The sequence below is a fragment of the Neomonachus schauinslandi genome, chromosome 2, assembly GCF_002201575.2.
Source record: "Neomonachus schauinslandi chromosome 2, ASM220157v2, whole genome shotgun sequence".
Lineage (NCBI taxonomy): Eukaryota > Metazoa > Chordata > Mammalia > Carnivora > Phocidae > Neomonachus > Neomonachus schauinslandi.
This window is the reverse complement of record NC_058404.1, coordinates 28687267-28713518: the sequence shown is the minus strand read 5'-3', so window position 1 is coordinate 28713518 and position 26252 is coordinate 28687267. Positions and strand designations below refer to the sequence as shown.

Here is a 26252-nt window from a genome sequence, read left to right as displayed (position 1 = left end):
CCAACAACCTCAAAAACTAAAAGCCCTCAAGGTAATTAAGTAAATAAAAGTAAAAATATATATATATATTTTATTTATTTATATTATATATATATATCTTTGTAATGTCCAGTATGAAGGAATTTAGTATTTGCAAAATAACAGAAATAGCATACAAAATACAAAGTACATAGTTGCCTAGTCAAGTTGGTCTCCTTTGTTATATTATTTTTCCCTACTTGCACGGAACCCAGAATGTTTTATTTTCAATGGTCTGGTCCACTAATACCATTTATCAATGTGTGTAAGAGTTTCTTGTAAGGATGGTAAGGACAATATGTAAAAATAACTATGCTTCCTTCATTCACAAGAAAGAATTCTGGTAATATATGAAGATTTTCTATCACACTCGTAATCATCATACAACTACCACCAGTCCGTTATTCGTATCAAATCAGCACCCCTTAAATTTTCCAAACACACTGTTGAAATAAATAAAGAGATTAGAAAAGAGAGCAGTAACACAGTTTCTTAAAGCAATCTTAAAGGAGACCAATTTATTATTCTATTCTATGATGTACTCACGCAGGCTCTCAGAAGACTCAACTTTAATAAACTGCACAAGGCTGTTTTACAGCTGTTGAACAAATGGGTTAGTTTTACTTTTGAGATTAGAACACTTTGTAAACTGAAGTATCGGTTGCCACTATTTTCAAAAGGAAACACAGCTCCCCTCTTATAATAGAGCAAGACACACACAATTCCTCTGGCAATTGCCAGGTTAACTAAAAAGACCTTTCTTTTTTGGTTTGGCCATTGATTTCTTGCTGGTGTCAGCTAAAGTCTCATTGTCTTTGGCAAACCACTCAGGTAATTTTCTCTTTGAGGTTACAGACGGAGGCTGTAGGAAAGAAACAGAAAAAGAAATATTTGTAATGTTGAAAATGTATGTCAGCTGTAAAAAGTACCACAGGTTATTGTATATACACCCACCACCCTTCCCTTGCTGAATAAAACAAAATAGTGTGAGCCACAGAATTTATTTCTGGATCAAAAAGTAAATAAAAGAGAGACAAAAATCGCTATATCGTTTCTTTAGGCCATTACCTGCCATCTTGTTATCTGTTCTCAGGCACTCAAGTGTATACGCTCATTTGAGAAGGAAAGAACTGGATGTTATTTCAGATTTATACCTCATGTGTATTTGGTCGGGGTTGACCAAAATGGTTAATGTTCTGAGGAAGGCATCTGCTTCGGTGCACACACATGCACACATATATACACCCACATACACACACACACACAGAATCATAGAGGTATTTGAAAAAGCATGTACTTCTGTGTCTCCGATGGCTGCCTGACTAGCAGAGCGGTCCAAACACTACCAGTGCCTTGCAGAGTTGCTGGGACGTAACAGATACTCAAAAAATGTTCATGAATAAACGAAAAAAATTCTGTTTTTTGTCTCAAAGACTCTTTTGAAAATCTGCTAAAAACTGGAGATCCACTTCTAAATATACACATACATAATACTTTGCACAATTTTAGGGGACTTACATGCACCAAACGAAGCCTCAGAACCCTAAAAGTCCCTGGAAAAAAAAGGTTAAGAACCCAAAGGCAGTGGTTGTGTATTATATGATCTGCACTTGAAAAAAATAAAACAATTTTGAGTTATGTTCCATAAGCATAAAATGGTATTAATTAGTCTTATCTCAGTTTGACCACAGAGCCTCAAACTAACATAACAGACAAATCATTCTAATGCAAATACACCTTGGAATCCAGCCGAGTTAGTTACTGGACTATCTGAAGGACTTTATGATAAGGTGACCTCAATCTAAGTTATAATAGGTCTATTAGCTTAAGGTAAAAGGCATTATTTATTCAATTTCAAGAACAAAAACTCTATATATAGTTCATCAATTACTTGCCCTGTTTTATTATGTTTTCTATGTTTAAAAATGGTTTCAAAAGATTTAAGGGTGGGGAAAAAAGTAAAAGATCCTTAGCAGAAAACTGTGAAACCTTGTATTTAGAAAAGGTAAAAAAAAAAAACTACTAGCTATTTTGGCTTAATTAAAGAAATGCAGGGCGCCTGGGTGGCTCAGTCGTTAGGCGTCTGCCTTCGGCTCCGGTCATGATCCCAGGGTCCTGGGATCGAGCCCCGCATCGGGCTCCCTGCTGGGTGGGAAGCCTGCTTCTCCCTCTGCCACTCCCCCTGCTTGTGTTCTCTCTCTCTGTTAAAGAAATCCAATTAAGAAGAAAGAGCTATTCACACTTTAGCGAAAGCTAAAGAAAAAATAGGCTAAGGATAGCAAATTTCCTCACAGGGAAGATAAGTCCAGGAGAACAAATTAGATTTATATATACTGTATGACACGATATTTGACTCAGAAATAAATACTGGGGATATAAAATGGCACAGACAAAAGGCATTTGGGCAGAGATAAGATTGGTCCAGAAATATTTATTACTCCCATAAGATCTTATTATCACAATCCCTTGCAGCCTACAGTTGTTTGCAATTAGAGTTTGAACGCCTATGTGCATTTGGAGGAAGGAAATCAGTTAAGATGATAACAAAATCAAAAAGCAAAACAGAGCATGATATCTGAACAGGAACAGAGCAGAGGAAAAAACCCTAAGTCTTGTAGCTGAATACCATGGAATAAATAGGGACTGCCAAACAAGGCAGAACTAGCTTTGAGTCCTAATTGAGTCACTTGCCAAATGTGACTCATCTCCCTCTTCCACTCCCCCGGCTTGTATTCCCTCTCTTGCTGTGTTTTTCTCTGTCAAATAAATATGGCCTTATGAATGTTATTTCAGCCTCAGTTTCTTCACACAGAAAATAACAGTACATCACATCACTAGATTACCTGGAGAGACAAATGAGAATATTTGCAAACTATCAAAACACATTCTGATTTATTCTTGGCATTCATTAATTAGTAACTAACATCATTTAAAATGTTTTATCTTCTATAATATTTCTACAGAATATGATCTTCAGCATTTACCATACTATTATAATAATGATCTTGTTTCATTGAGAAAGAGGGAAAATGGTTACTTACACTGAGTGTATCTTTTGAGTCTCAACAATAAGTATTTGGAGAGACTTTATGAGAACTGAGTCACCTAACAGAAACAGTGCCTTTCAGTGACAACTTCCTTCATCAGCAGACAACTAAAATTCCCAGCAATCATAATAAAATTTTCAGGCAGTATTTATCTTTTTGATACTCCAAATTCTACTAACAAATATTATCATTAAGTTGAGAATACAAAACATTAACTCATTTGTTGAGTATATGTGAGCATACATATGTAAGTAAATAGAGAAATATGTATGTTATATTCACACTTAATTTCATCTAAAGTAAGACAAATCTAAAAATAGTAATTATCAAGTTGGAGGTAGCTATCATGAAAACTACTTTATTAATTTAATTTTACCTGTAAATGAGAATCTGTAAATAAATCTGTTTCTGAATCGCTGGTTGGCTGATTCCAAGAAGTTAGTCTTAGGGAATTTCTGTGACTTTCATCTTTTGGTGAAAAATCACAAGGATGTTTTCCATCAACCTTTAACATTGTTATAGAACATGAAATAGTTAGAGCATGCACTATTCTCTTAGAGAACAACACAAAACAAAAACTATGCCTAAAGAAGCAAAGCTTAAGAAAATTCTAATTGTTCTGATGTACTGAATTTTAACAATAATAATTATAATAATATTATTCATAAGGCATTTTTTTCTGAGTATCTCAAAACAGTTTGTAAATAATATCATACATTTTAATTTATAATGAAACTTAGTGGCAGGGCAGGAAATATCACATACATGCTCTCTTAGGCAGTGAAGAAAAACAAGGAGGAAAAAAGTAATTTGGGGGAGAGGGTTCGGGGATGATGGTGCAAGCAGCAGCATAGTTTTTTAATCTCTCTGAAGCCCGCCATTAAAACAGAATTGACAGGAAAACCCAAAACACATAATCTACATTTACAATGAAACTAAGTTTAAAGGTATCCCAAGGAAATCCAAACTCTGAGCATGTGAGGCTAAATCACCAACAGCCATAAGACCTGCAGAGTACGACTTACGTACGAGAGAAAGCAGAAGCAAGCAGTGAGGTACCTGAGAACAGAAGAACCCCAAAGTAGCCCACAGGTAGACATCAGAACCATGGTAGACTAATGTGAAAACAGCATTTGAAAATGGGAGGGCTTCTGCCCAACCCAATAGCAAATGACTTATAAGGAATGGTGTCTTCAATGGCTAACGCAACTGGTCCCCGTCCGTGAACACTCCTGACCAGCTATAACGCCGCCTTCAGGAGAACTGCTGGGGTGAAATCAAATCAAGCAGTTCAAGTAAAATAGAGACAAAGGGAAGAGTGGCAGAGGAGTATATCTCATAAACTAAGTTTCCATATTTTGAACAATTATACAAAATACGAGAAGAGGGAATTCTGTGACCTTGGGAAAAACTACCTTGAAACATGCTTTCTTTTGAAAGTGCCGGAAAACTAATTTCTCATGAAAATGAACAACAGGAAAGTATTAAGGTCAAATGTGACATGAGAAGACTTGCTAAGGTATAGGATAAAACTGTAACCTCTTAAAGTGAGTTGAAAAATATTAAGAAAATTATTCAAAACATGAAAGAACATCATAAATCAGTATCAGAAAAATTCAAAATGGAGGAGAAAAGTTCAGCTAAGAATTAGAAGCAAAAGGGGGCGCCTGGGTGGCTCAGTCATTAAGCGTCTGCCTTCGGCTCAGGTCATGATCCCAGGGTCCTGGGATCGAGCCCCACATCGGGCTCCCTGCTCCGCGGGAAGCCTGCTTCTCCCTCTCCCACTCCCCCTGCTTGTGTTCCCTCTCTTGCTGTGTTTTTCTCTGTCAAATAAATAAATAAAATCTTAAAAAAAAAACAAAAAGAATTAGAAGCAAAAGGAAAAATGTATAGAAGTGAATACTAAACTATGAGGAACACAGCAATAAACATAACAAGATTCTGTCCAGAGAAATAAGAGGTGAAAAAGAAGAAGATGAAGAAGAAAATTTTAAATTAAAGAGAAATGGAAAACTAGAAAGAATTCGTGGAAAGTGACAAATATTGCAGCTAGGCAAAGAAGATCCAACATAGAGATAGTAGAAGTCCCTGAAGAAGAAATATAAAGCAATGGGACAAATACTAAAAAGTAAAATTTAAGAAGACTTTCCAGAAATTTAAAAAAAAATTATGTACTTAAAGAACCTACTGTGTACCTGCATATTTTGAATCAAAACTACCAATATCAAGACAGAATTTTTCTTCATTAAACATAGGCATGATTGAGTTTCTATCTTAATAGCAATCACAACAGATGTAAAACTAACAATGCATCAACAAATACAAAGAATTTGTTTTGACATTATTCTTTATCAGAAGCCTCATATTCATCCAGTGAAACAGACTAAGAGATACAATCCAGGTCAGGAGAGAAAATGAATGTTAACGGGAAAGATCTGAAACCAGCCCTCCAACAGACTCTACGGTATTCAAAGCAGCTTGCTATACTTGGGAGGCAGATGAAAGAAAAATACTTTGGCTGGTTCACTCATCTCTTAATCTACTTCCTAGCCCCAATATCCTTGTTCCCCTAAATGGTTGGGGAGAGGTGCTAAATCCAGTAGGCTCAGCATGACTTCTACCCACCCACCCGCCCCAAGAAAATCTCTCCACTCTGTTGTCAGCATTTGATGTTATTTCAATAAAGGGAAAAGCCAAATGCTAATATGTGATTAAAATAACATTTCATATAAATGTGCATCAATAATCAGAAAAAAATAACAAGTTTCACCTTTTCCTTTAGTGATAGGTAGAAGTTGGTAAAAAAACAAGGTTTTAGGCACCTGGTACAGATTTCAGAAATAAAAGGCTGAGAATAGAAGCCAAATTTCACTACAACCACCCAACATATATTTTCTTTAATATCCTTCTCACAGCTACTTCAATTGTCTAAATAATGTAAAGAATTCCAATTAATCAAATTTCATTAGGTTATCTAGGACATGTCTATATACAAACCTAACTGAAGTACAGAATTTAAAAAGATCAGTTCCTCTTATTTTTAAGCTATTGAGAAAATGGGTTTAACTCCTGGAAATCCTATAAAGACTACCTTAGAACTGGAATGGAATCCCTAATGCACTAATATATAAATACTAGCAAACACCTACTACCATGCTTAATTTATGATCTAGAAATTAAAATAATTTTTTAGTTAATTATTAGTTTTTACAACTTTTATCATGGAGTCATATAATTTTAGACCTGGAAGATACTGAAGGTTAAATTTTCAAATTTATACAATCATTTAATAGAATCATTTTCAAAGAATAGTTATCTCATACAACATACAGAGCAATAATTTCCAAAGCATTTAATATTAATAAAACTAAAATAATACTAAATAATATTAAATTCATGGTCTTTCTCAGAAATATATATGGTATATACTCAGGACAATTAGCAACAATTATCCTTGTACCTAAGAGATTCAGTATGACAGGAACAGAGCATGATGAATGACAGAATGTTAGACAAACTAGTTTTGGGGGTATTTATAATGGAATTCATTTTCATTTTTATAAACTACATAAATTGCCATATGCTCAAAGCTAATATTAACTATGTCTATGAAATAAAAAGCATTTCCAGGTTATATATATAATCAGTATGAGGTAGAGGTAAAATTTAAGCTAACATTCCATACAAAAAGCTAAATAGATGGGCTACATTTCCCTTTTTCTGTTGTTTAAAAAAATCACTTTTCTCAGATAAGATTTGTGAAAAACAAAGGAAATAGAGCACAGATTTTAAAAAGTAACTTTATGTCAGAATTTATAAGTTTAAAAAATACAGCATTTTAGTGTTAGAATATGCAAATTGAACCAACCGACAATGTATGAAAATTCTACATATAATTAACACCTTGGTATTAGCACCTACTTCTTCCCTGCTTCTCTTAGAACTTGAACAGCTCTCTTCAGAGTTGGGGAAATATCTCTTTTTGTTGGAAGCACATGAAAGCTGGTCTAAGAGTCTGTTGTCACAGTCTTTTTCCAGGATCTCAATCACCATGTGGATAAGGTAGGTGTCAATGTTTTCAGGAACCAGCTTTCTAATTAGTTTAATTTTATTTATATCTGTAAAGGATGAAAAAAATAAGAGTTAAAAATAAATTACACAGAACATGTTAGAAAACCTATGAGCTGGGAATAGTGAAATATTTTTAGAAAAGAAGGAGGAAGGTGTCCAAAGAAAATGTTCCTTTTTCAAATGCCTACAGCCCTACAAACGGAAATGAAGTAAAAAGCATGTTCTCCCTTCACCCCTCACCACCTGCAGCCCTTGCCTCCAAGACTTAAAGTCAGGTCAATGCCATTGACTCTGCATAAATGATGTTTCAAACTGCTTTTTGTGAGGTGCCCTGAGAACCAAAACCACCCTTCACAGAATTGTTTCTAAAGGAATTATGCTTCAAATTCCAAATATCTATTACAATTATTTTTTTAATAGAACTTATTCTTAAAATAGAAGTTAATCAGAAGTGGGGGAAATTGGAGGGGGAGATGAACCATGAGAGACTATGGACTCTGAGAAGCAAACTGAGGGTTCTAGAGGGGAGGGGGGTGGGGGGATGGGTTAGCCTGGTGATGGGTATTAAAGAGGGCACGTACTGCATTGAGCACTGGGTGTTATATGCAAACAATGAATCATGGAACACTACATCAAAAAAAAAAAAAAACTAAATCCCCACAATTCTGGCTTGAAAGAAAAAAAATAGAAGCTATTCACCCTTGTAAATAAGATGCTAATAAAAAAAGATCCTTTCAGTGGATATTGTAGCATAACAAAACATGCCAATTATTTAAAATGCATATTAACTAAATGAGTTTTCTGGGAAAGAAGTCACTTATTTTCACAATCAAGAAATGTTTAATTTTTGTAACTCAACACAACCGATTCAGACTGTGTGTCTTCACACCTTTTACAAATTATTTAGCAATCTCCTACAGACCACTACTTATGTCTCAAACACTGCCAACAACACATTCATCTGGAATACTCTAGAGCATCATAAAACTAAGCAGCTATAAAACTGGTATCAAACATTTCTGATACCCAATTCAAATTAACAATTAGAGTCCAAGTATTTTTAAATGCCACCCTGAAAGGGTGGTCTTTCAATTATTCCATTTTTCAAGGTTTATATTCTCCTTTCTTCTAAAAATCTTATCTTGCTACTCCTGAACTTCAAAAAAAACCTGCAGTTAAATTAAAAAACAAAACAAAACAAAAAAACAAACAAAAAACCCAACAGTGGGTGTCTGGGTGGCTCAGGGTCCTGGGATCAAGCCCCAGGGAGCCTGCTTCTCTCTCTCCCCCTGCCTGTGCTCTCTAGCATGCGCTATCAAATAAATAAAATCTTTAAGATTTTATTTTATTAATTTGTCAGAGAGAGAAAGCAAGCAGGGGGAGCATCAGGCAGAGGGAGAAGCAGGTTCCCCGCTGAGCAAGGAGCCCGATATGGGGACTCCATCCCAGGACCCTGGGGTCATGACCTGAGTCGAAGCCAGACGCTTATCCGACAGCCACCCAGGTGTGCCAATAAATAAAATCTTTAAAAAAACAAAAACAGGGCTCCTGGGTGGCTCAGTTGGTTAAGCGACTGCCTTCGGCTCAGGTCATGATCCTGGAGTCCCTGGATCGAGTCCCGCATCGGGCTCCCTGCTTGGCAGGGAGTCTGCTTCTCCCTCTGACCCTCCCCCCTCTCATGTGCTCTCTCTCATTCTCTCTCTCTCAAATAAATAAATAAAATCTTTAAAAAAAAAATAAAAAAAAAAAAAATAAAAAATAAAAAAAATAAAAAAACAAAAACAAACAAACAAAAAAACACACCAGCAAGAGAAGGTTACCCAGCTAATAGATACTAGGACCATGGGGGTATATATTTAGCCTGTACTCTTCGCTACTTTAAAGTGTTAAGATGTAAAACTGATCCCAATCAAAATCTTGGAAAATAAGATTACCTCTAAATGTAATAAAATGTAATAAAAATATGATTACCATATCTATCAACCAACTAAAATTCTATTTGTCCTTCAGTCATTATGCCATCCAAATACCACAGAAATTTGGCTAATTTTACTACTTCATTAATTTCTTAATGGCTGAGGTGTCTTCTTTTGTATGTGTCTATCAAAACTTATTTCGAGTTCCCTTTCACTTGTCTTCAATTTTTCTTTGAAAATAAAATGTTCCAAAGAACATTATATTACACATTTTTTTCCATATTTCTAGATTCTTAGAAGTGGGATTGCTAGTTCAAAGGTTAAACGCGTTTTATGTTTTGATAGGACAAACTACCTCTGTAATTGTGCTTCTGATACAATGAGCACTAACCACATGTAGCTACTAAGCACCTGAAATGTGGCTAGTATGGCTAAGAAACTCAACTCATTTAAGTAATCCTAATTAACTTAAAATTAAATTTAAAAACTGATACTTGAAAAAAAACATACTTGATTCAGTTATTGGAAAAATTTTAAGTTATGCTTGGAACACATCGAGTATCTTCATCTACTTTATTCAACTGTAAATTTTATGAAAGCTGAATACCAATCAAGTATTTTCAATTAAAATTTAGCATCAGAACTGAGATATGCTGTAAATGTAAAATACATTCCTGATTTCAAAGGCTTAGAACAAAAAAATACACAAATATCTCATTAATAATTCTATATTGATTATATGTTGAAATGATAACATTTTTAATATTTTGGGTTAATTAAATTATATCATTAGAATTAATTACATCTGTTTATTTTTGGGTTTTTAATTTAATTTTTTTTTACTTTTTTTTGTTTGATTTTTAAATTTATTTTTATTTAGGGAGAGAGTGAACTGAGGCACTTGAGTTGGATAAAGGAAGAGGGAGAGAGAGAGAGAGAATCTTAAGCACTCTCCACACTGAGCGTGGGGCCAACACAAGGCTTGATCCCAGGACCCTGAGATCATGACCTGAGCCGAAACCAAGAGTCGGAGGCTTCGACTGAGCTACCCAGGTGCCCCTATTTTTTTTTATTTTTTTAATGTGTCTAATAGAAAATTTAAAATTACATACTGTGGAGAACATATAGACTTGTTGAATCTCTATGTTGTACATCTGAAACTAATGTAATGTGTGTCAACTGTACTTCAATAAAAGAACTTGTTTTAATTTAAAAATAAAATAAAATTGCGTATATGGTTCATATCGTATTTCTTCTTGGATAATGCTGCTCTAGAAAAACCATACAAATATTCCTGTACTCTAGCCAACTAATACAACTACATTATATTAAATTCATCTTCTTCTATGGACATTTAAATACCGGATAAATAAACTATACACCCTTAATTTCATCACGCTGTAAATGTACATTTTACAAGCCAATTTTTTGGAAACATAGTTCAGTAATCTTGAACTATCATAGCATCAGGGGTTCAATGAATTATTTTGAAAGGAAAAATGAGATATTTTATTCCATCAAAACAATCTGTTTCTAAAATCAGAATGTCTTCTTTTCATAAAATTATGATGTATAACATTTGCTTATGGTTTTAAACCACTGTTAATGATTTAATAAATGTACAAAGTTATTGTACTATAATTTGAATATAATTTCTAGATATAATTAGAAAATCCATATATTCATTTACACATTTCTGTAAATCCTTTATATTTTTACCTTAAAGTCATCCTACAATATACATATGCAAAAAAGGGGCATTTAGATTAAAGATACATCTGATTCTGCCCTAACTTTCCAGGCAAGTAAGTGCTGAAAATTTCTATTGGAGAATAATGAACACTGGCTGCACTCCTTCAGTGCTTTAAAAGAGATCATATTACTCCTATTTTTGTGGCAGGTGCCTTGGAAACCACCCTTAGTTTTCCAGTTACATGCACATGAAGAATGGAAGAATGAAATTATTCAAAATATTACCCAGACACCTCATTAAACGCCTTGCTTAATTAATTTATTTTTTTTTTAAGATTTTATTTATTTATTTGACAGAGAGAGACACAGCAATAGAGGGAACACAAGCAGGGGGAGTGGGAGAGGGAGAAGCAGGCTTCTCACGGAGCAAAGAGCCCAATGCGGGGCTCGATCCCAGGACCCTGGGATCATGACCTGAGCCGAAGGCAGACCCTTAATGACTGAGCCACTCAGGAGCCCTGACTTGCTTAATTTATTATTGAGCATAGTTAGAATTTCAACTCCACAAAAGGTTAAAATTATAATAACATGGATAAACTTAAAGATTAAAAAGTTATAGAATTCCTTTGGATATTCCCTTGGCAGAGAGCCTGCTTCTCCCTCTCCCGCTCCCCCTGCTGTGTTCCTGCTCTCACTATCTCTCTCTCTGTCAAACAAAATAAAATATAATAAAATATAATAAAATAAAATAAATAAAATAAAATAAAAACAAAACAAAACAAAATTTAGAGCTCATAGTTTCCATAATCTTAACTTCCTCAGTTTTTTAAACTATAATAATATATTTTTTCATATTGTATGTATAACCTACATACAGAATATTGACAGAAAGATGAACTACGTGTTTAATAAATATATTTAAAAGTGTTCTCCCTTCTTTAGAATTTCAATTTAGTATTTATCTCTAAATGAAAATTTATTTGCTATATTCAGTATATAATGGTAAAGATAAATGTTTTAAATAATGTTTTAGTCACTAATGATTACAGATGCTTCTCTTGTCTCTCTGATATTTGTTGAATCAGGCCGTGCAATTTTATATACAATTTTATATTTACATTTATATAGTTTGACTTTAATATTTCTTAATTTAAAAAGTTGTCTAACGTCAGAAATTAAAATTGCTAAACTCAGAATTTAGAGGAGACTAGAGAGAGAATATTTAAAGGCACTATACAAATAAATATGTTAAACTGAATATAATTAAGTATATTTATTTTACCCATCAATTAGCAGTTTATAAACCCAAATCCTATATCAGAATTAGAAACTGCATATTTCAGGGTGCCTGATCAACTCTTGATTTCAGCTCAGGTCCTGATCTCAGGGTCCCGGGATTGAGCCCCACCGTGGGCTCCCCATCAGCTCGGAGTCTGCTTGGAATTCTCTTTCTCCCTCTGCTCCCTGCCCCCCTGCCCCCCCGCCCCGCTCACTAGCACAATCTCACCCTCGCTCTCTCACTCTCTAAATAAATAAAACCTTAAACCAAAAAAGAACTTGCGTATTTCTTTCTTTAAATAGTTGGCAGTACACTTTAACATGGTATAGTAAAAAGAAAAACTTGCTCAGTCATTAATCTTGACATGATATTAAAACAATCTCCAACTCTCTAGGCCTCAAATTCCTATCTCTGAAACAGGGCGGGATTGGGAAAGTGAAAATTTAATGATTTCCAATTTCCTTTCCAAATCTAAAATCCTATAACTTTACAACTATACGATTTGGAAAGCAACTTAGCAATACCTGGATTCTTCACCATAGCCAAATAAAATAGATGTTTTCAATAACTGGGTAAATAACAGAATCTTAAAGCTTCCTCTACCATTTTCTCCTGCCAATAATGAACTGAAATTAGAACATCTATTTTATGTCACTCAAGAATATCTGCCCAAGAATTCTTCAGTACTTGAAAAAAAAAAGGTAATTATAACCAGCCTGAATTATTAAAGTTTTAAGGTTCTATAAAGTTCAGTTTTGAAATCTCCCTTCTTATATGCTTATTTATTAACTTCTTATTTTCTTCATTAGCTACTAAAAAGGATAGAGTATAAACGTAATCATATTTAGAGGGTATTTTTAAGAAGCCATAAGATCTTACCACCTACTTCTTCATTCATCATCATTATAATCACCATCACTGCCACCACCACCAACTATAAAATACTTACAAGTGCCAGAGCATTCTGTGCAGTAGCTAATTATTTCTCACAATTCTGTAAGAAAAGACAATATTATCCTGCCCTCTTTTAGAGATAAGGAAACTTAGGCTTGGGGAGATTGGGCAATTTGCCCAAGGTCACATAGCTTTGAAATGGTACAGCCTATATCAAAATAAACCAGCTGTTCCCAGAGCCTCTGCTCTTACTGACCAGGGTAACACATCCATCAGTATTCAGGATTTAAGGAAGACAGCCAGTAATAGTCAATAGGGGAAAAAGAAAAAAAAGGAAAAAAGCTGCACAAACTCAGAGAATACTGCCTACTATACAACAGCTCATCAAAAGACATAGATTTCTTTTTTTTTTTTTTAAAGATTTATTTATTTATTTATTTGAGAGAGAGAGTAAGAGAGAGAAAGAGCACAAGAGGGGGGAGCGGGAGAGGGAGAAGCAGACTCCCTGCTGAGCAGGGAGCCCGACGCGGGACTCGATCCCGGGACTCCAGGATCATGACCTGAGCCGAAGGCAGTCGCTTAACCAACTGAGCCACCCAGGCGCCCAAAAGACATAGATTTCTTATGTATGTCCTGAGAGATTATACATACATAAAGGAAAAAAATAATACCACAGGTATTAAAATCAATATGGCTTCTGAGTGTTTGACTTTCTCTAAAATACTATTTTACTTTGCGGTGGAGAAAGAGAGGTTTTATATCATCACAACTCTAACCCTACAGAATAATTACTGTTTTCCCTTCTCTGCCTTAATTTCTAGTGAGGTGACTGCTGGAGTTAGGAAGACTGGAATGGGACCAGGAGAGCTGCTCAGCTTTCTCATAAGAGGACTCACAGCTAAGTTACCTTGGATGTTTTATCACAGTCCAGATAATGGCTCTAAGGTTCAGATTTACAAACCTAATTTAACTTTAACAGATCCACATTAACCATGTTCACAGACTGTCAATTCACTGATTTACAATTATGAATTTACAATTATCACATAGATAAGTATCCAGATTAGCATGACTAGTGCATACTTTCTCTATAGACAGATCTACATGAGAAATCAAATTGTAACCAGAAGGCGAGGAAATGATATAGAAGCAGAATTAGTTGATATTTCCTCAAATAAGATCTTGGCATAACTTATCAACACGCCCTTAGTATACTTGAAGTCTCATTGGCCAGGATTAGAAATTGCATATTTATTTCTTTTAAATAATTAGCAGTATGACTTTAATATGGTATAATAAAAAGAAAAAATTTTAGGGGCATCTGGCTGGCTGAGTTAGGAGAGCATGGGACTCTTGAGTTGTGAGTTTGAGCCCCACAGAGAGATTGGGCAGAGAGATTACAGAGAGAAAGAAAAGACAGAAAAGGAAGAAAAGAAAGAAAGAAAAAAAGGAAGAAAGAAATTTGAATAAATAAGTAAATAATGTTTTAAGAAAAAAACTTTAGTTCCCTGAGAATAATTTAGATGACCACTGCCCAGATTTGTCCCTGTCTTTCTTTTTCCTGTTGCTTCCATAGTTGACCAATGGAACTGATGGTGTTCTTTCTTTAGACTTCAGTCAAGTCTTCCTGAAGCCTAAATTAATGCTTTTTTAATATATGTTTTTTAAAGATTTTCTTTATATATTTAGAGAGAGAGTACAAGCAGGGGAAGCAAAAGGAAAGGGAGAGAGAATCTCAAGCAGACTCAGTGCTGAGTGCGGAGCCCAACTAGGGGCTCAAGCCCATGACCCTGAAATCATGACCTGAGCCGAAATCAAGAGTCGGTCGCCTAAGGGACGACCCAGCTCCCTGGGGAGCCACCCAGGCGCCCAATGCTGTCTTTTAAGGTGACTTTAATATTTTTGTTCTGACCAATTTAGTACACTATTGATTGTACTTTCAGAGGTTGATCTTATTTCCCTTATTTCTAAATTTCTAGGGGAACCGCCTGGTTGTTCCCAAGTGGGAAAGAATTTTAGTTAATAAAAATTTAAGTATTTGCATTGCAGTTCCTGAGGTAAGGCTTTTTGTATGTCTACTACTCTGTCCTAAGAGCTTGAAAATTTACTGAGTTATATAACACATCTAGTTTGTACATTTATGGGGAAAAAATCCTCCGAGGTACCTCATCCTTAATTCTGTAAAAAACAGATAATCTAAAACTTTCTGCAGGGCAGGTAAAGGGGTTTAATCTACATGAGCACAGCTGAGGTTCTGCAGCAAAGTGACAACAGGAAGCCCTTCTACAAGGGGGCCGAGAGACCAAGGACCATCCCTTCAACACCACAGCTACTGAGACCACTGACTGTCCTGGTTAGGAAGACTACTTATGTGAGGCCAATGACAAGGAATCCATAAGACTTATGAGAAAATGAGAAATCAGTAAGCTATGGGAAATGAATATGGAAAAAAAATGTGTTATTTTCAAGAGGTGAGGGAGAAATTAGAAAAGGATGAAAGCCCATTGTTTGGAGATGGGAGTGGAAGTCCTAATCTAAAGCTGAAAAGGAAAACAAGAATTTCTCAGACTCAGACTTTCCTCTGATAATGGGAAGAAAGATTGTTTTTCAAAAACAATATAAAAAGCATTACAAAAGTAAGGTTTCCATCACAGCATAAGGGGTTAATGCTGGTAAAGTGAAAAAACTAGTGGATTGTTTACTTCCTCTGGGTTCAATGACTCAAGTCCTTAAGGCTGCAGACTAGGGTCAGAGCAGATCACCTGAGTTGATGGGAGGGTTTCGGATAACATCAACAATAATCTTCTGAACCTCTGGAGTCAGGCCTGCTTGTTCCATATCAAGCGGGCAGCCAGCTTTCACCGCTTGGGTTAAGTGCATCCCAACTGCTGTGAGAGGCATAATCCTGTCCTCGGCTATACTTATCTAGAGAAACAGGAGCAAAACCAACAGTGAGGTCTTAAAAGTTTGCATTGTACCATATGTAAATAAAATGTCCAAAACCTTCAGGTAGTCAGTGTTCACTGAGAAATAAACAATGCCCTGAAACTTCACTTAAATTTTTCATTTTTACTATTTCTTTAAAACTACCCACGTTATAGATCTCCACAGGTTCTACCTTTTATACTTACTACTGTGAATAAAACAAAATCATCCAGCTTTAGCTAAGAACTCAATCCTCATCCCTCTGTAATTATTCACTTTAAAAACCTATTAGTGGCAGAGAGTAATCATTCTGTGTAAGTCTAATAACTGCCACAGCCTTTTGAAAATACAGTAAATTGTAATCCAATATTCCATATAATTGAACTAACACATGGTACTTTAGTTACGTGAATTTCTAAGACGACAAATCCTAAAATGCTTAGTGATAATGTAAGGCTCCAGATGCATTCTATAAAAGGTTCTTGAAAAAACCTTAGCAGGGTATTTTACATTGGCTCTATTCATAAAATAATAACCACAATTTAGCAAGGGCTGTCATCTCTTGTTTAGCATTAAACTTAGCATGAATTGTTTTAAATTTAGGACAGTGCTACATATTTATGCAGCTTTTTAAACAAATGTAGCTCCAAATCCATTTAAGATGTTTATTAGTTAAAACATTCTTTTAAACACTCAAAAAGTTTACTCAGCTCTAAATTATTTCATGATACTCTCTTTTAATATATCTTGGAAGTCTGAATTTGGACAGTATTTATGTGAATGTTGTACTTTCACAGAACAGAGCATTTAAAGCAATATTTTCAGCCCTCAAAGGTAGGTTTTAAGTTACTTTCATTGTCTACCCTTTTCCCCTACACAGTATGCACCATGTGTACAAAATATCAGAGTTATTGTATAGCAGGCATCAAATTACTTGGAACTAATTGTATTATTGCTCCTGATTAATTAGTCCTTAGGCATGTTTAATTTTATGGTTAACTGGCACAGACCGTCTCAGACCCTTGGGAGGAACAGATAATTATACCATGATATTACACGATAATATACAAAAAAATAATAGCAAAAGATATCAATGAAAATATACCACTCCACATTTTTAACCATGAATAGATAATACACGAAACCACATACCATGGCTGAGTATTAGAATGTACTTTACTCAGAAAATTTGGAGGCTATACCAAATTTTCTTAGTACTATATTCAGTTATACCATGTATATATGGTCAAATTATGTAGTTATAAGCATACTTAACACATACATGTAAGTTACTATTTAAATAAGAAACTGAACTTAAAATTTCTACTTATCATGTAATTCACTTCAAAACTAGTACAATGGAATTGTTCGGTTTCTTCTGTAATGGCTTTTGTACTTTTAATTTCAGAAATCTGACTGTTTAATTAGAACATTAAGTGATGAAGACAAGCTATAAACTGGTTTTCTTATTTATACTGGATTTTAACCAGAATAAGAAGTATAATATAACCTAGTTGAACAGAGACACAGAGAACAGGAAAAGCAGGCACTGGAGCATATAGCCTTTTCCAAATCAATTTAATGACAGAGAGGATAGGATTTCAAATTAGTTAAACCTAGCTGGAAGCCTAATTCTGTCCCTATTCCACTAAGATGTACTCTTCATTTTGTATATTAAAAAAACCTCAACAGCCTTAAGGACTGAGGCCAGAACAGTGAAGAAATATTAAGTGTGGCCATTTTTCACAGTAATTAAGATTTTTTTTCAAAGACCATCAGGCATGGTTTAAAAAACAGAATAATAGTAGAGGATCTAGAGTGAAAAGCAAGCTGTTTTTTAAAAACTTATTTCCAGCTTCTTGGACATCCTTCCAGAGACAGTCTATGCATTTTTGTATACATACACAAAAATATGTTAATATATAAGCATGCATATATACAAAAACACATTTATGTTTTTCATACTGCTCTCTGACTTCCCTTTCTTTACTTTAATGTACCTTGGAGATTATTTCTTATCAGTACATATGCTAACAGTTTTTAAACTATCAATCCCAGTTAAAAAAAAAGTCTTAAAATACAGCTGCTCTAATATCCCTAAGCTGTAAATATGTTCAACAGTACTCTGATACAACCTCTATCAAATAACCATGGTCAAAGTACACTTACTCTTTTAAATTAATTGACAAAGGCAGGCGTGGCAGAAAAAGAAAATGACGTTAGTTTAAGATTAAATATAAAATGAAACAACATAAAATACTGCAAGATTAAAAGAAATTTATCCCAAGTCACAACTTTACTATTTGAAAAGCTGATAAAACACATGTTTAGATAAATTTGAAAATCCCCTGTAACTTGGAAGTAAAACACTTACCAAAGACATCTTCTTTTCTTGGAATAAATAATATGTGATGGCCACAGACTGTGAAAGGGAGCATACTTCATTTTTTGCCACCACACTCTTCCTTTGTTCTTCCTGAAGTGTTGTCCTTGAAAAGAGGTCTGTCTACAAAATTTTAAATGTAACACAAATGACCAATAATAATAGCAATATAATGATAGAAGTATCAGTATGATTGGTAGGCATGAGGGAAAAAAACCACACAAATAAAACTTCTAAGGAACAGTCAAAAATTCCCTTTTTATGAGGAGCTGAAAAAGGTTTTGTTTTTGTTTTTGTTTTTTTACATATTGATCTAAAAAGGTAAAATAAGGCTGGAGGGAATAAGTCTTTAAATAAAATATTTGTAATACCTAACATGGTTATAAAACTAGAAATCTCTAGTCTCCCCTTTAGCCAATAAAGAGGGAATAAAAAATGAACTATAATGTTGACCACTCTGACTCTAAATTAGTCCCTCAATCTCTGGAAGTGAATACTGAATGAATGAATAAACCAAATTAATATTCAAATTTAGATACCACAGTCACAAATTCTGCTAACATTTCATAAGTAAATATATCATCACTATATATGCATAGTCTAAAAAGATACATACAAACTGTGGCTCTAAACTTGAAGCATTATGTAAATTCTTAAATATGGTTCCTTAGGATACGTTTAAAAGAGAAAAGGTGGAGAAAGGATTGAAAAATGAGATTAATAAAGAATTATTGGAATTTTTTAAAAGCCTGAAATAAAGGTAAAGACCAAGCAAGATTTAGATAGAATTATATGATGTATGATTCGCACAGATGTATGAATAGTTTCCTCCATGCCAATTTTACCTTTCAAAACATAAGCACCAATACTAAATTAAAAGAATTAAATCCAACAGAACTTGGCTTATTGTAACCCACAGCAATCCATTTCTACCCTAAATAAATAAGTGAGTCTGTAGATTAGTTCAGATACCTGGGACAACGCAGTTTGGTGAACAGAGAAACCAGACAATACCACGAGACCTGAAGTCATTGTTTCTAGGCACCTCTAGATTTTCAAGGAAGAATGTTCTTTATTAAATGAAGTGTTTCTATTTGAGACCTTAACACTGTCAAATCTGGCCCTAAATTCCTAGAAATGCTTAAAATCAGAGTCCATCAGCCCGATTCCTCAGTCTGTCAGTACAGGCTATAGCTGGAGGCAACAATGGACACCCCACTACGAAGGTCTTAGAAGTGTGACCACTGTGAATTATACTGGCAGGTCCATGAAGATTTTATTACTTATGGGACAAAATCATGATATCATCTGTAAACGTGAGACTAAAGGGTTTAGGAACATCCGAAACACTAGGCAAAGTACCATAAGGGCAGTAATCTCAAGAAGGAAGGGCTAGAATGTGATTCCGATTAAGCAAAAGTCTAATCAAATCATGCTCTACGTAGATAAAAGACTATATGAACAGAGAGTGATCAATTATGGAAACATAAATAGGAAAGGCAGAAGGACCAAAGTAGGCAATATCTATGCAAGAACTGTTCAGATGAGAAGACGTCTTGGCTAACTAGATTTGAATATTACAGTTTCCCTGGCAAGTAATGTAGGACAATGCCTAATCTGCCAGCAAGGCAGATTGATATCAGATTGCCAACTGAGAGCAAGGATAACTTTGCCTTGATGCTGACAGACTACTATTGACACTATCAGAATTCCCCCTGTGATATTCCAGGCTTGCTAAGCAACTGTCAGATAAGCCGGCTTCCCATATACCTTCTTCTTCAATAGGAGAGCAGAACACACTGGTTGGGTCAGGTGAAACTTCCCACTCACATTTCTCACTATAAATTAATGAATTTGCATTCCAATGTAACCATTTATATTTACATATACACACCTGTATACATAAAACCAAGGTCACAGAGAAGGATAATGCAAATCTACTCCCCAAAACACAACTAACTATTCTGTGACAAGACGCATCAGATTTTTAAAGTGGGATCCAAATGTGCCTGTCCAAAGTTTACAGGAGATTCTTAGAAGTGAAAACAACCTCTTAATACTGCCTTCCATATTTTTAACTCTTCCAACTTTTTATACCCACCCCTTATCTTTTATCTTTCTTTTTTTTAAAAGAATTATTTATTTGAGAGACAGAGTGTGTGTGAGCAGGGGAAGGGGCAAAAGGAGAGAGAGAGAGAGAGAATCCCAAGCAGACACCCTGCTGAGTGCAGAACCCAACACAGGGCTCGATCCCAGGACCCCAAGATCATGACCTGAGCCAAAACCAAGAGTCAGATGCTTAACTGACTCAGCCACCCAGGCATCCCTCTCTTTTGTCTTTTTAATTCATCCACTGTTTCCTTAATATGGGGAAGGAAAGTATCCTTTCCATTGCATAGGTGAGGAAATGGAAACCCAAAGAAGTTAAAGAACACATTTAGAGTCAGGCTCCCTGCTCAGTGGGGAGTCTGCTTGTCCCTCTCCCTCTGCCCCTCTCCCCCCTCATTCTCTCTCTCTCTCTAATAAATAAAATCTTTAAAAAGAAAAGGGGGGGGTGCCTGGGTGGTTCAGTCAGTTAAGCAGCTGCCTTCAGCTCAGGTCATGATCTCAGGGTCCTGGGGTTGAGCCCCGAGCTCCCTGCTGAGCAGGGAGTCTGCTTCTCCTTCACTCTCTGTCCCTCCCCAGCCTCTCTCAAATAAATAAAATCTTTAAAACACACACATACACACACAAACAAAAAAACATTTGGCTTCTCCGGGTAGACTATGGTGGAATTAAATTCCTGATTCCCTGATTCTGAGTCCAGTAGACTTTCTACCACCTCACAATGCCTCACCTTCTATATTGGAGTACACAAAGTAACAGAGTCTGCATGTGGAGTTTAAAGAAAGAAACCGAAAGGATCCTTCTGGAAATGGTCATTTATAGTGGAGCAAGGAGTAATAAAAGGATAGGAAGAAAACGCTATTAAGACTAAAGAGAAGAACATGTATTCTACTTAGTATCAAAAGACAGCAAGACTGGAAGGAGAGTGTAATTAGGGAATAAAATAAATAATACAAAAAAGAAAGTGGCTGGGCTCCGTGCCAACTGATAGCAAGGACAACTTTGCAGCTCTAATTTCTATCTCCATTTGAAAGTAAAATAATCTATCAACCTAAAACACAGTACTTTTTCAAATTTAAAAGCAAAACTGCTCAACAGAATAGAAAGATATGAGCAGCCTGGGCAACTACTTAAGTAGCATCTTAAAAATTAGGTAACTAACATCTTTTTGTATGTGATTTACTATAGGAGCAATCTGAATCGATTTTCTAAGTGTCCGGTGTGGAAATGAAAATACAGTTGACCCTTGAACAAAACAGTTTGAACTGGCCAGGTCCACTTATATGCAGATTTTTTTTCAATAAATACAGTACAGTGCTATAAATGTATTTTCTCTTCCTTATGACTTTGATTTGCTTTGTTTCAAGTTTTTATTTAAATTCTAGTTAGTTAACATATAGTGTAATATTGGTTTCAGGGACAGAACTTAGTGACTCATCACTTACATACAACACCCAGTGCTCATCACAAAAGTGCCCTCCTTAATAGCCATGACCCATCTAGCCCATCCCCCACCCACCTCCCCTTCATCAACCCCTTATGATTTTCTTTTTTTTTTTTTTTAAGATTTATTTATTTATTTGAGAGAGAGAGTACGCACGAGAGGGGGAGAGGGGGAGAGGGGCAGAGGGAGAGGGAGAGAGAGATTCTCAAGCAGATTCCTGGCTGAGCATGGAGCCCAACGCAGAGCTTGATCTCATGACCCTGAGATCATGACCGGAGCTGAAATAAGAGTTGGACACTCAACCAACTGAGCCACCCAGGCATCCCTCCCTTATGATTTTCTTAATAACATCTTCTCTTCTCTAGCTTACTTTATTATAAGAATATAGTATAGAGGGGCACCTGGGTGGCTCAGTCAGTTAAGTATCTGCCTTCGGCTCAGATCATGATCTTGGGGTTCTGGGATGGAGCCCCACATCGGGCTCCCTGTTCAGTGAGGAGTCTGCTTCTCCCCCTCCCTCTGCCCCTCTCCCCACCCCCGCTTGTGCTCTCTAAGTAAATAAATAAAATCTTAAAAAAGAAAAGAATACAGTAAATAAAACATATAACATACAAAATATGTGTTAATCAACTGTATGTGTTCTCAGTAAGGCTTCCAGTCAACAGTAGGCTATTAGTAGTTAGGCTTGGGGGGAGTCAAAAGTTATACATGCATTTTTGACCGTGTGGGGGTCAGCGCCCCTAACCTCTCACATTGTTCAAGGGTCAACTGTAAAGGGAGAAAATGTTGCTTTTGAAAGGTGTTTTGAAATCATCAGAAAATGTTTATTCTCTCACAGTTCCTGCAAACCACAGTATTTTACCTGAATGCTATTTATTTGACAGAAATGTTCAATAACTTCCAACAGAGGGGTCAACATATTAGCTTTGCCTTCAGACACACCATCGATCCTTTTCACATTTTCAAATGTAGTAGGTCTGTCATTTAAAAAAATTTAAAAGTCAAGAAACCATTAAAACATTATCACTCCAGCAACATAGCTGATGTTTAGCTTCATATTAACACTCAATAAACATACACTTTTCCAACAACCAAAAACAATGTGTTATACGAGTAATGATGTCTCTCTTTGCTTTCTACCATTTAAAGATTTATTATTTTAGCAATTTATGAATAAAAACACCACCATCATTATCACTACAAAAACACAGTACTAACTGGTAAACAAGCCATTAGCATGAACAAACAGGCTAATGTTCTACTCTATTACTGAACTTACCACTATTATTATTTTTATAGATATAAAAAAACTATGAGGTTCTGAGGAAAACTAACAGGCTAAGAAACTCAAAAGAAAATCTAATTCATTATTTACAAAGTATTTACCTATAATAATAAACTTGCTAACTTCCCTAGGCTTTTAACTCAGTATTTCTTATTGCGTCCAGTATCCAAGAGACTGGATGATGTCTACTTTCTAAAAATCTGCCAATCTAATTATTACTCCTTTTCCTTTAAATTATCTTCACTAAATACTAAAATGTGGTTTTTGAATATTTACTTTTAATAATTATTTTAAAATATAAGCACTATATTATTAAAATTTCTATACTAAAGTAACATCTTTTGGATGAAATTTAATGACAAAAACAATTTTTTAAGAGTATAAAAGATAAATACAATTATCAAACAACTGTTCTTTTTAAAGATAGAAATTTTTTTGAAAGATTTTATTTATTTATTTATTTATTTGTCAGAGAGAGAGAGAGAGAGAGCACAAGCAGGGGGAGTGGCAGGCAAAGGGAGAAACAGGCTCCCCACTGGGCAAAGAGACCGATAAAGGACTCATGGGATCATGACCTGAGCTGAAGGCAGACGCTTAACCCACTGAGCTACCCAGGCGTCCCTCAAACAACTGTTCTTTGGAAATAATTTCTTCTAAATATTTATTGACCACCTCATGCTTATTAGGCATTGTGCTAGGTGCTTTGGAAGACACAAAATGATGAGGAAAACAGTATCTTTATTCAGAGTTTAAAATCTGGAAGATATAACACATGTATACCAGTAATAACAAAAAATAACTAAAGCATTATGTGAGAAGTGTCATAAAGCATCTTCTAAATTTACATTTTAAAGTCCTTTATGAATTCCAGAGAGAGGAATTACTTTGCTGCTAAGAGCACAAAAGACTTCATGGAGAAATTAATAAAGGCAGATCTTGAAGGATCTCCTAGCAGGAGTTTTGGGGAATCAAGGAAACAAGGCAGAAGCAACACTGTAAATAAACACATGGAATTTGAAAGGGGGTCTTCAGCAAATGGTCAGATAAGCCACTCAAAATTCTGTGACATGGATGTAAAAGTGTGTTTAAGCCCATAAATGGAGGGCCCTAAATTATAAGCTAAAGAAGTTAAGACAGTGGGGAACTAGTTAAGCAGAAGTACGACATGAGAAAGAAAGACTGATTTGGTCTCATGTATCAGATGAAACAGAGATGGAGAGATGGAAGAAAGACTAACTAGTTAAGAGGCTTTTGCAATAGTCCAGGAGCAATGGTCTGAACGAACAGGGTGTCACAAAAAAGAGAGAGGATGGCATACACAGACACATAAGAAACACTGAAATGAAAAGTCTCAAAACTATTAAGTAAGAGTAAGACGGCTATCCATGTTAGAGGAGTGAGAATAACACCATGGGTTTTTTGTTTTTTGTTTTTTTAAAGATTTTATTTATTTATTTGAGAGAGAGAATGAGATAGAGCGAGAGAGCATGAGAAGGGGGAGGGTCAGAGGGAGAAGCAGACTCCCCGCCGAGCAGGGAGTCCAATGCGGGACTCGATTCCGGGACTCCAGGATCAGGACCTGAGCCGAAGGCAGTGGCTTAACCGACTGAGCCACCCAGGCGCCCAACACCATGGGTTTTAAACCTGTGTCACTGAGAACATGAAGGTATGAATTGACAAAAATAAGAAATTCAGAAAGAAGAGTTTCGGTAGTTGCACTAAATGCATGCATGGAGGGTTTGTGGATAAGGAGTTAGATTTTATATATGCTGCATGTCATGGCTGAAAACACCTGGTTTCTGTTCACACGGAGATGCAGGACTGCAGCTCAATGGAGAGACAGTGGTAGTAGCATGGGAGACTGGGGAGTCACCTCACAGACAGGGCAGCTGGACCCCAACCCGTACTGACACTGAACAATCTACACTACAAATCTATTATGTTAGAAGAAAGTAAGTTAGAACATATGCAGACAGACAGCTTACCTCATTCTGGCCATATCCAACAGTATTTTATTTGTTGCCAGAACAGCTGGCGGGACATCCATTCCATTGGCATGTTTCTGCCTGGCTTCAACCAATTTGCCATATAACACAGTCTGAACAAAGAACAAAGAAACAACTCAACGTTTGTTTGGGTTTTTTTTAATGTACTTAGAAAAATCCAGTCCTTTATTTTTAGAGCTTCAGCTATTACATTTTCCCTTAGGATGAAAAATTAACTGTACTTCAGACTCATAGCTAAAGAACAATTTTTAAAATACTGGCAACAAAATTTTAAGCATGCATATAATCATTTCAAATTCTGCCTTTTCACAAAAGCTGTACCTGAGTCTCCTGCTCTTGAGCTGAAATAACAGGTTCTGAGGACTTACAAGATTTTCCTGGTGAATGCACCATGATGCTAAAATATTTAAAAGAAAATAAGTAGTAAAGGTTTTTCTTTCACCAAGTTCACTTTTTATATCACCCCCAAACAAGAATATTGTTCCAAGTCAATAGTAACATTTACTCTTCATAATACTAGTAAAATAACTGTGATTTATATGACAGCCTAGATTTTAAACAATTTCAATCAAATGCATTCATTATAATGGTAAAGTTAAAACTGTAATTTGAATTCATCAAAATTTAGTATACTTAAAAACAGCATTTGCCCCGTCCTCGTCCTCAACCATATTCTTTGAAATACTCCTTATCTATACTGAAGGTAACTTTTTTTGACCAAGAGAGATACAATCTATGATTCTTTACTGTGACATCACTAATTTTTGGCTGGTGAGGAACATTAGCATGGGATTAATCAAACTGTTCACAATTTTCTTCAAAATCAAACAAAAATAAGCCAAAGGGAATAATTTCTCTTTTGACTCCACAAAAGAAAGATTAAAAAACATGCAATTAGCAAACAACATGGAAGGTGCTAGGCAGCAAACTAGACAAAAAACCAATTTCTACAACAAGCATTTCTCATTGATAAATTAATTATAAAGATGAAAAGATATAAAAATGAAATTGTATGGAGTGGCCTATATAAGAGATGCCAAATTTAAATAAAGCCCTCTGTTGGTAAGGAAAGGAGGGAACATGTTTGATAGTGAAGAAATGTTTATAAATTTCTCTGCTGCAAGAATTCAAAATCTATAGTGTAAAGGAAGATTTTCACAATTATCAAATCTTATCACTAAAATAA

The 26252-nt window shown here is 35.3% G+C and overlaps 1 protein-coding gene across 1 annotated transcript in view; it reads right to left on the bottom strand.

Moving 5' to 3' along the window:
* Window positions 1-563: 563 nt before the first annotated feature.
* The window catches only part of WRN (WRN RecQ like helicase), a 115756-nt gene continuing 90067 nt past the window's right edge, over window positions 564-26252 (bottom strand). Inside the window, exons 28-34 of the mRNA XM_021694140.1 lie at window positions 25388-25463; window positions 25046-25158; window positions 22638-22752; window positions 18217-18348; window positions 15680-15842; window positions 6969-7183; window positions 564-880 (exon numbers count right to left, since the gene is read on the bottom strand). Of these exons, the coding sequence (XP_021549815.1) occupies window positions 761-880; window positions 6969-7183; window positions 15680-15842; window positions 18217-18348; window positions 22638-22752; window positions 25046-25158; window positions 25388-25463 (934 nt within the window). The 3' untranslated portion in view covers window positions 564-760. The remainder of the gene's footprint in view (window positions 881-6968; window positions 7184-15679; window positions 15843-18216; window positions 18349-22637; window positions 22753-25045; window positions 25159-25387; window positions 25464-26252) is intronic.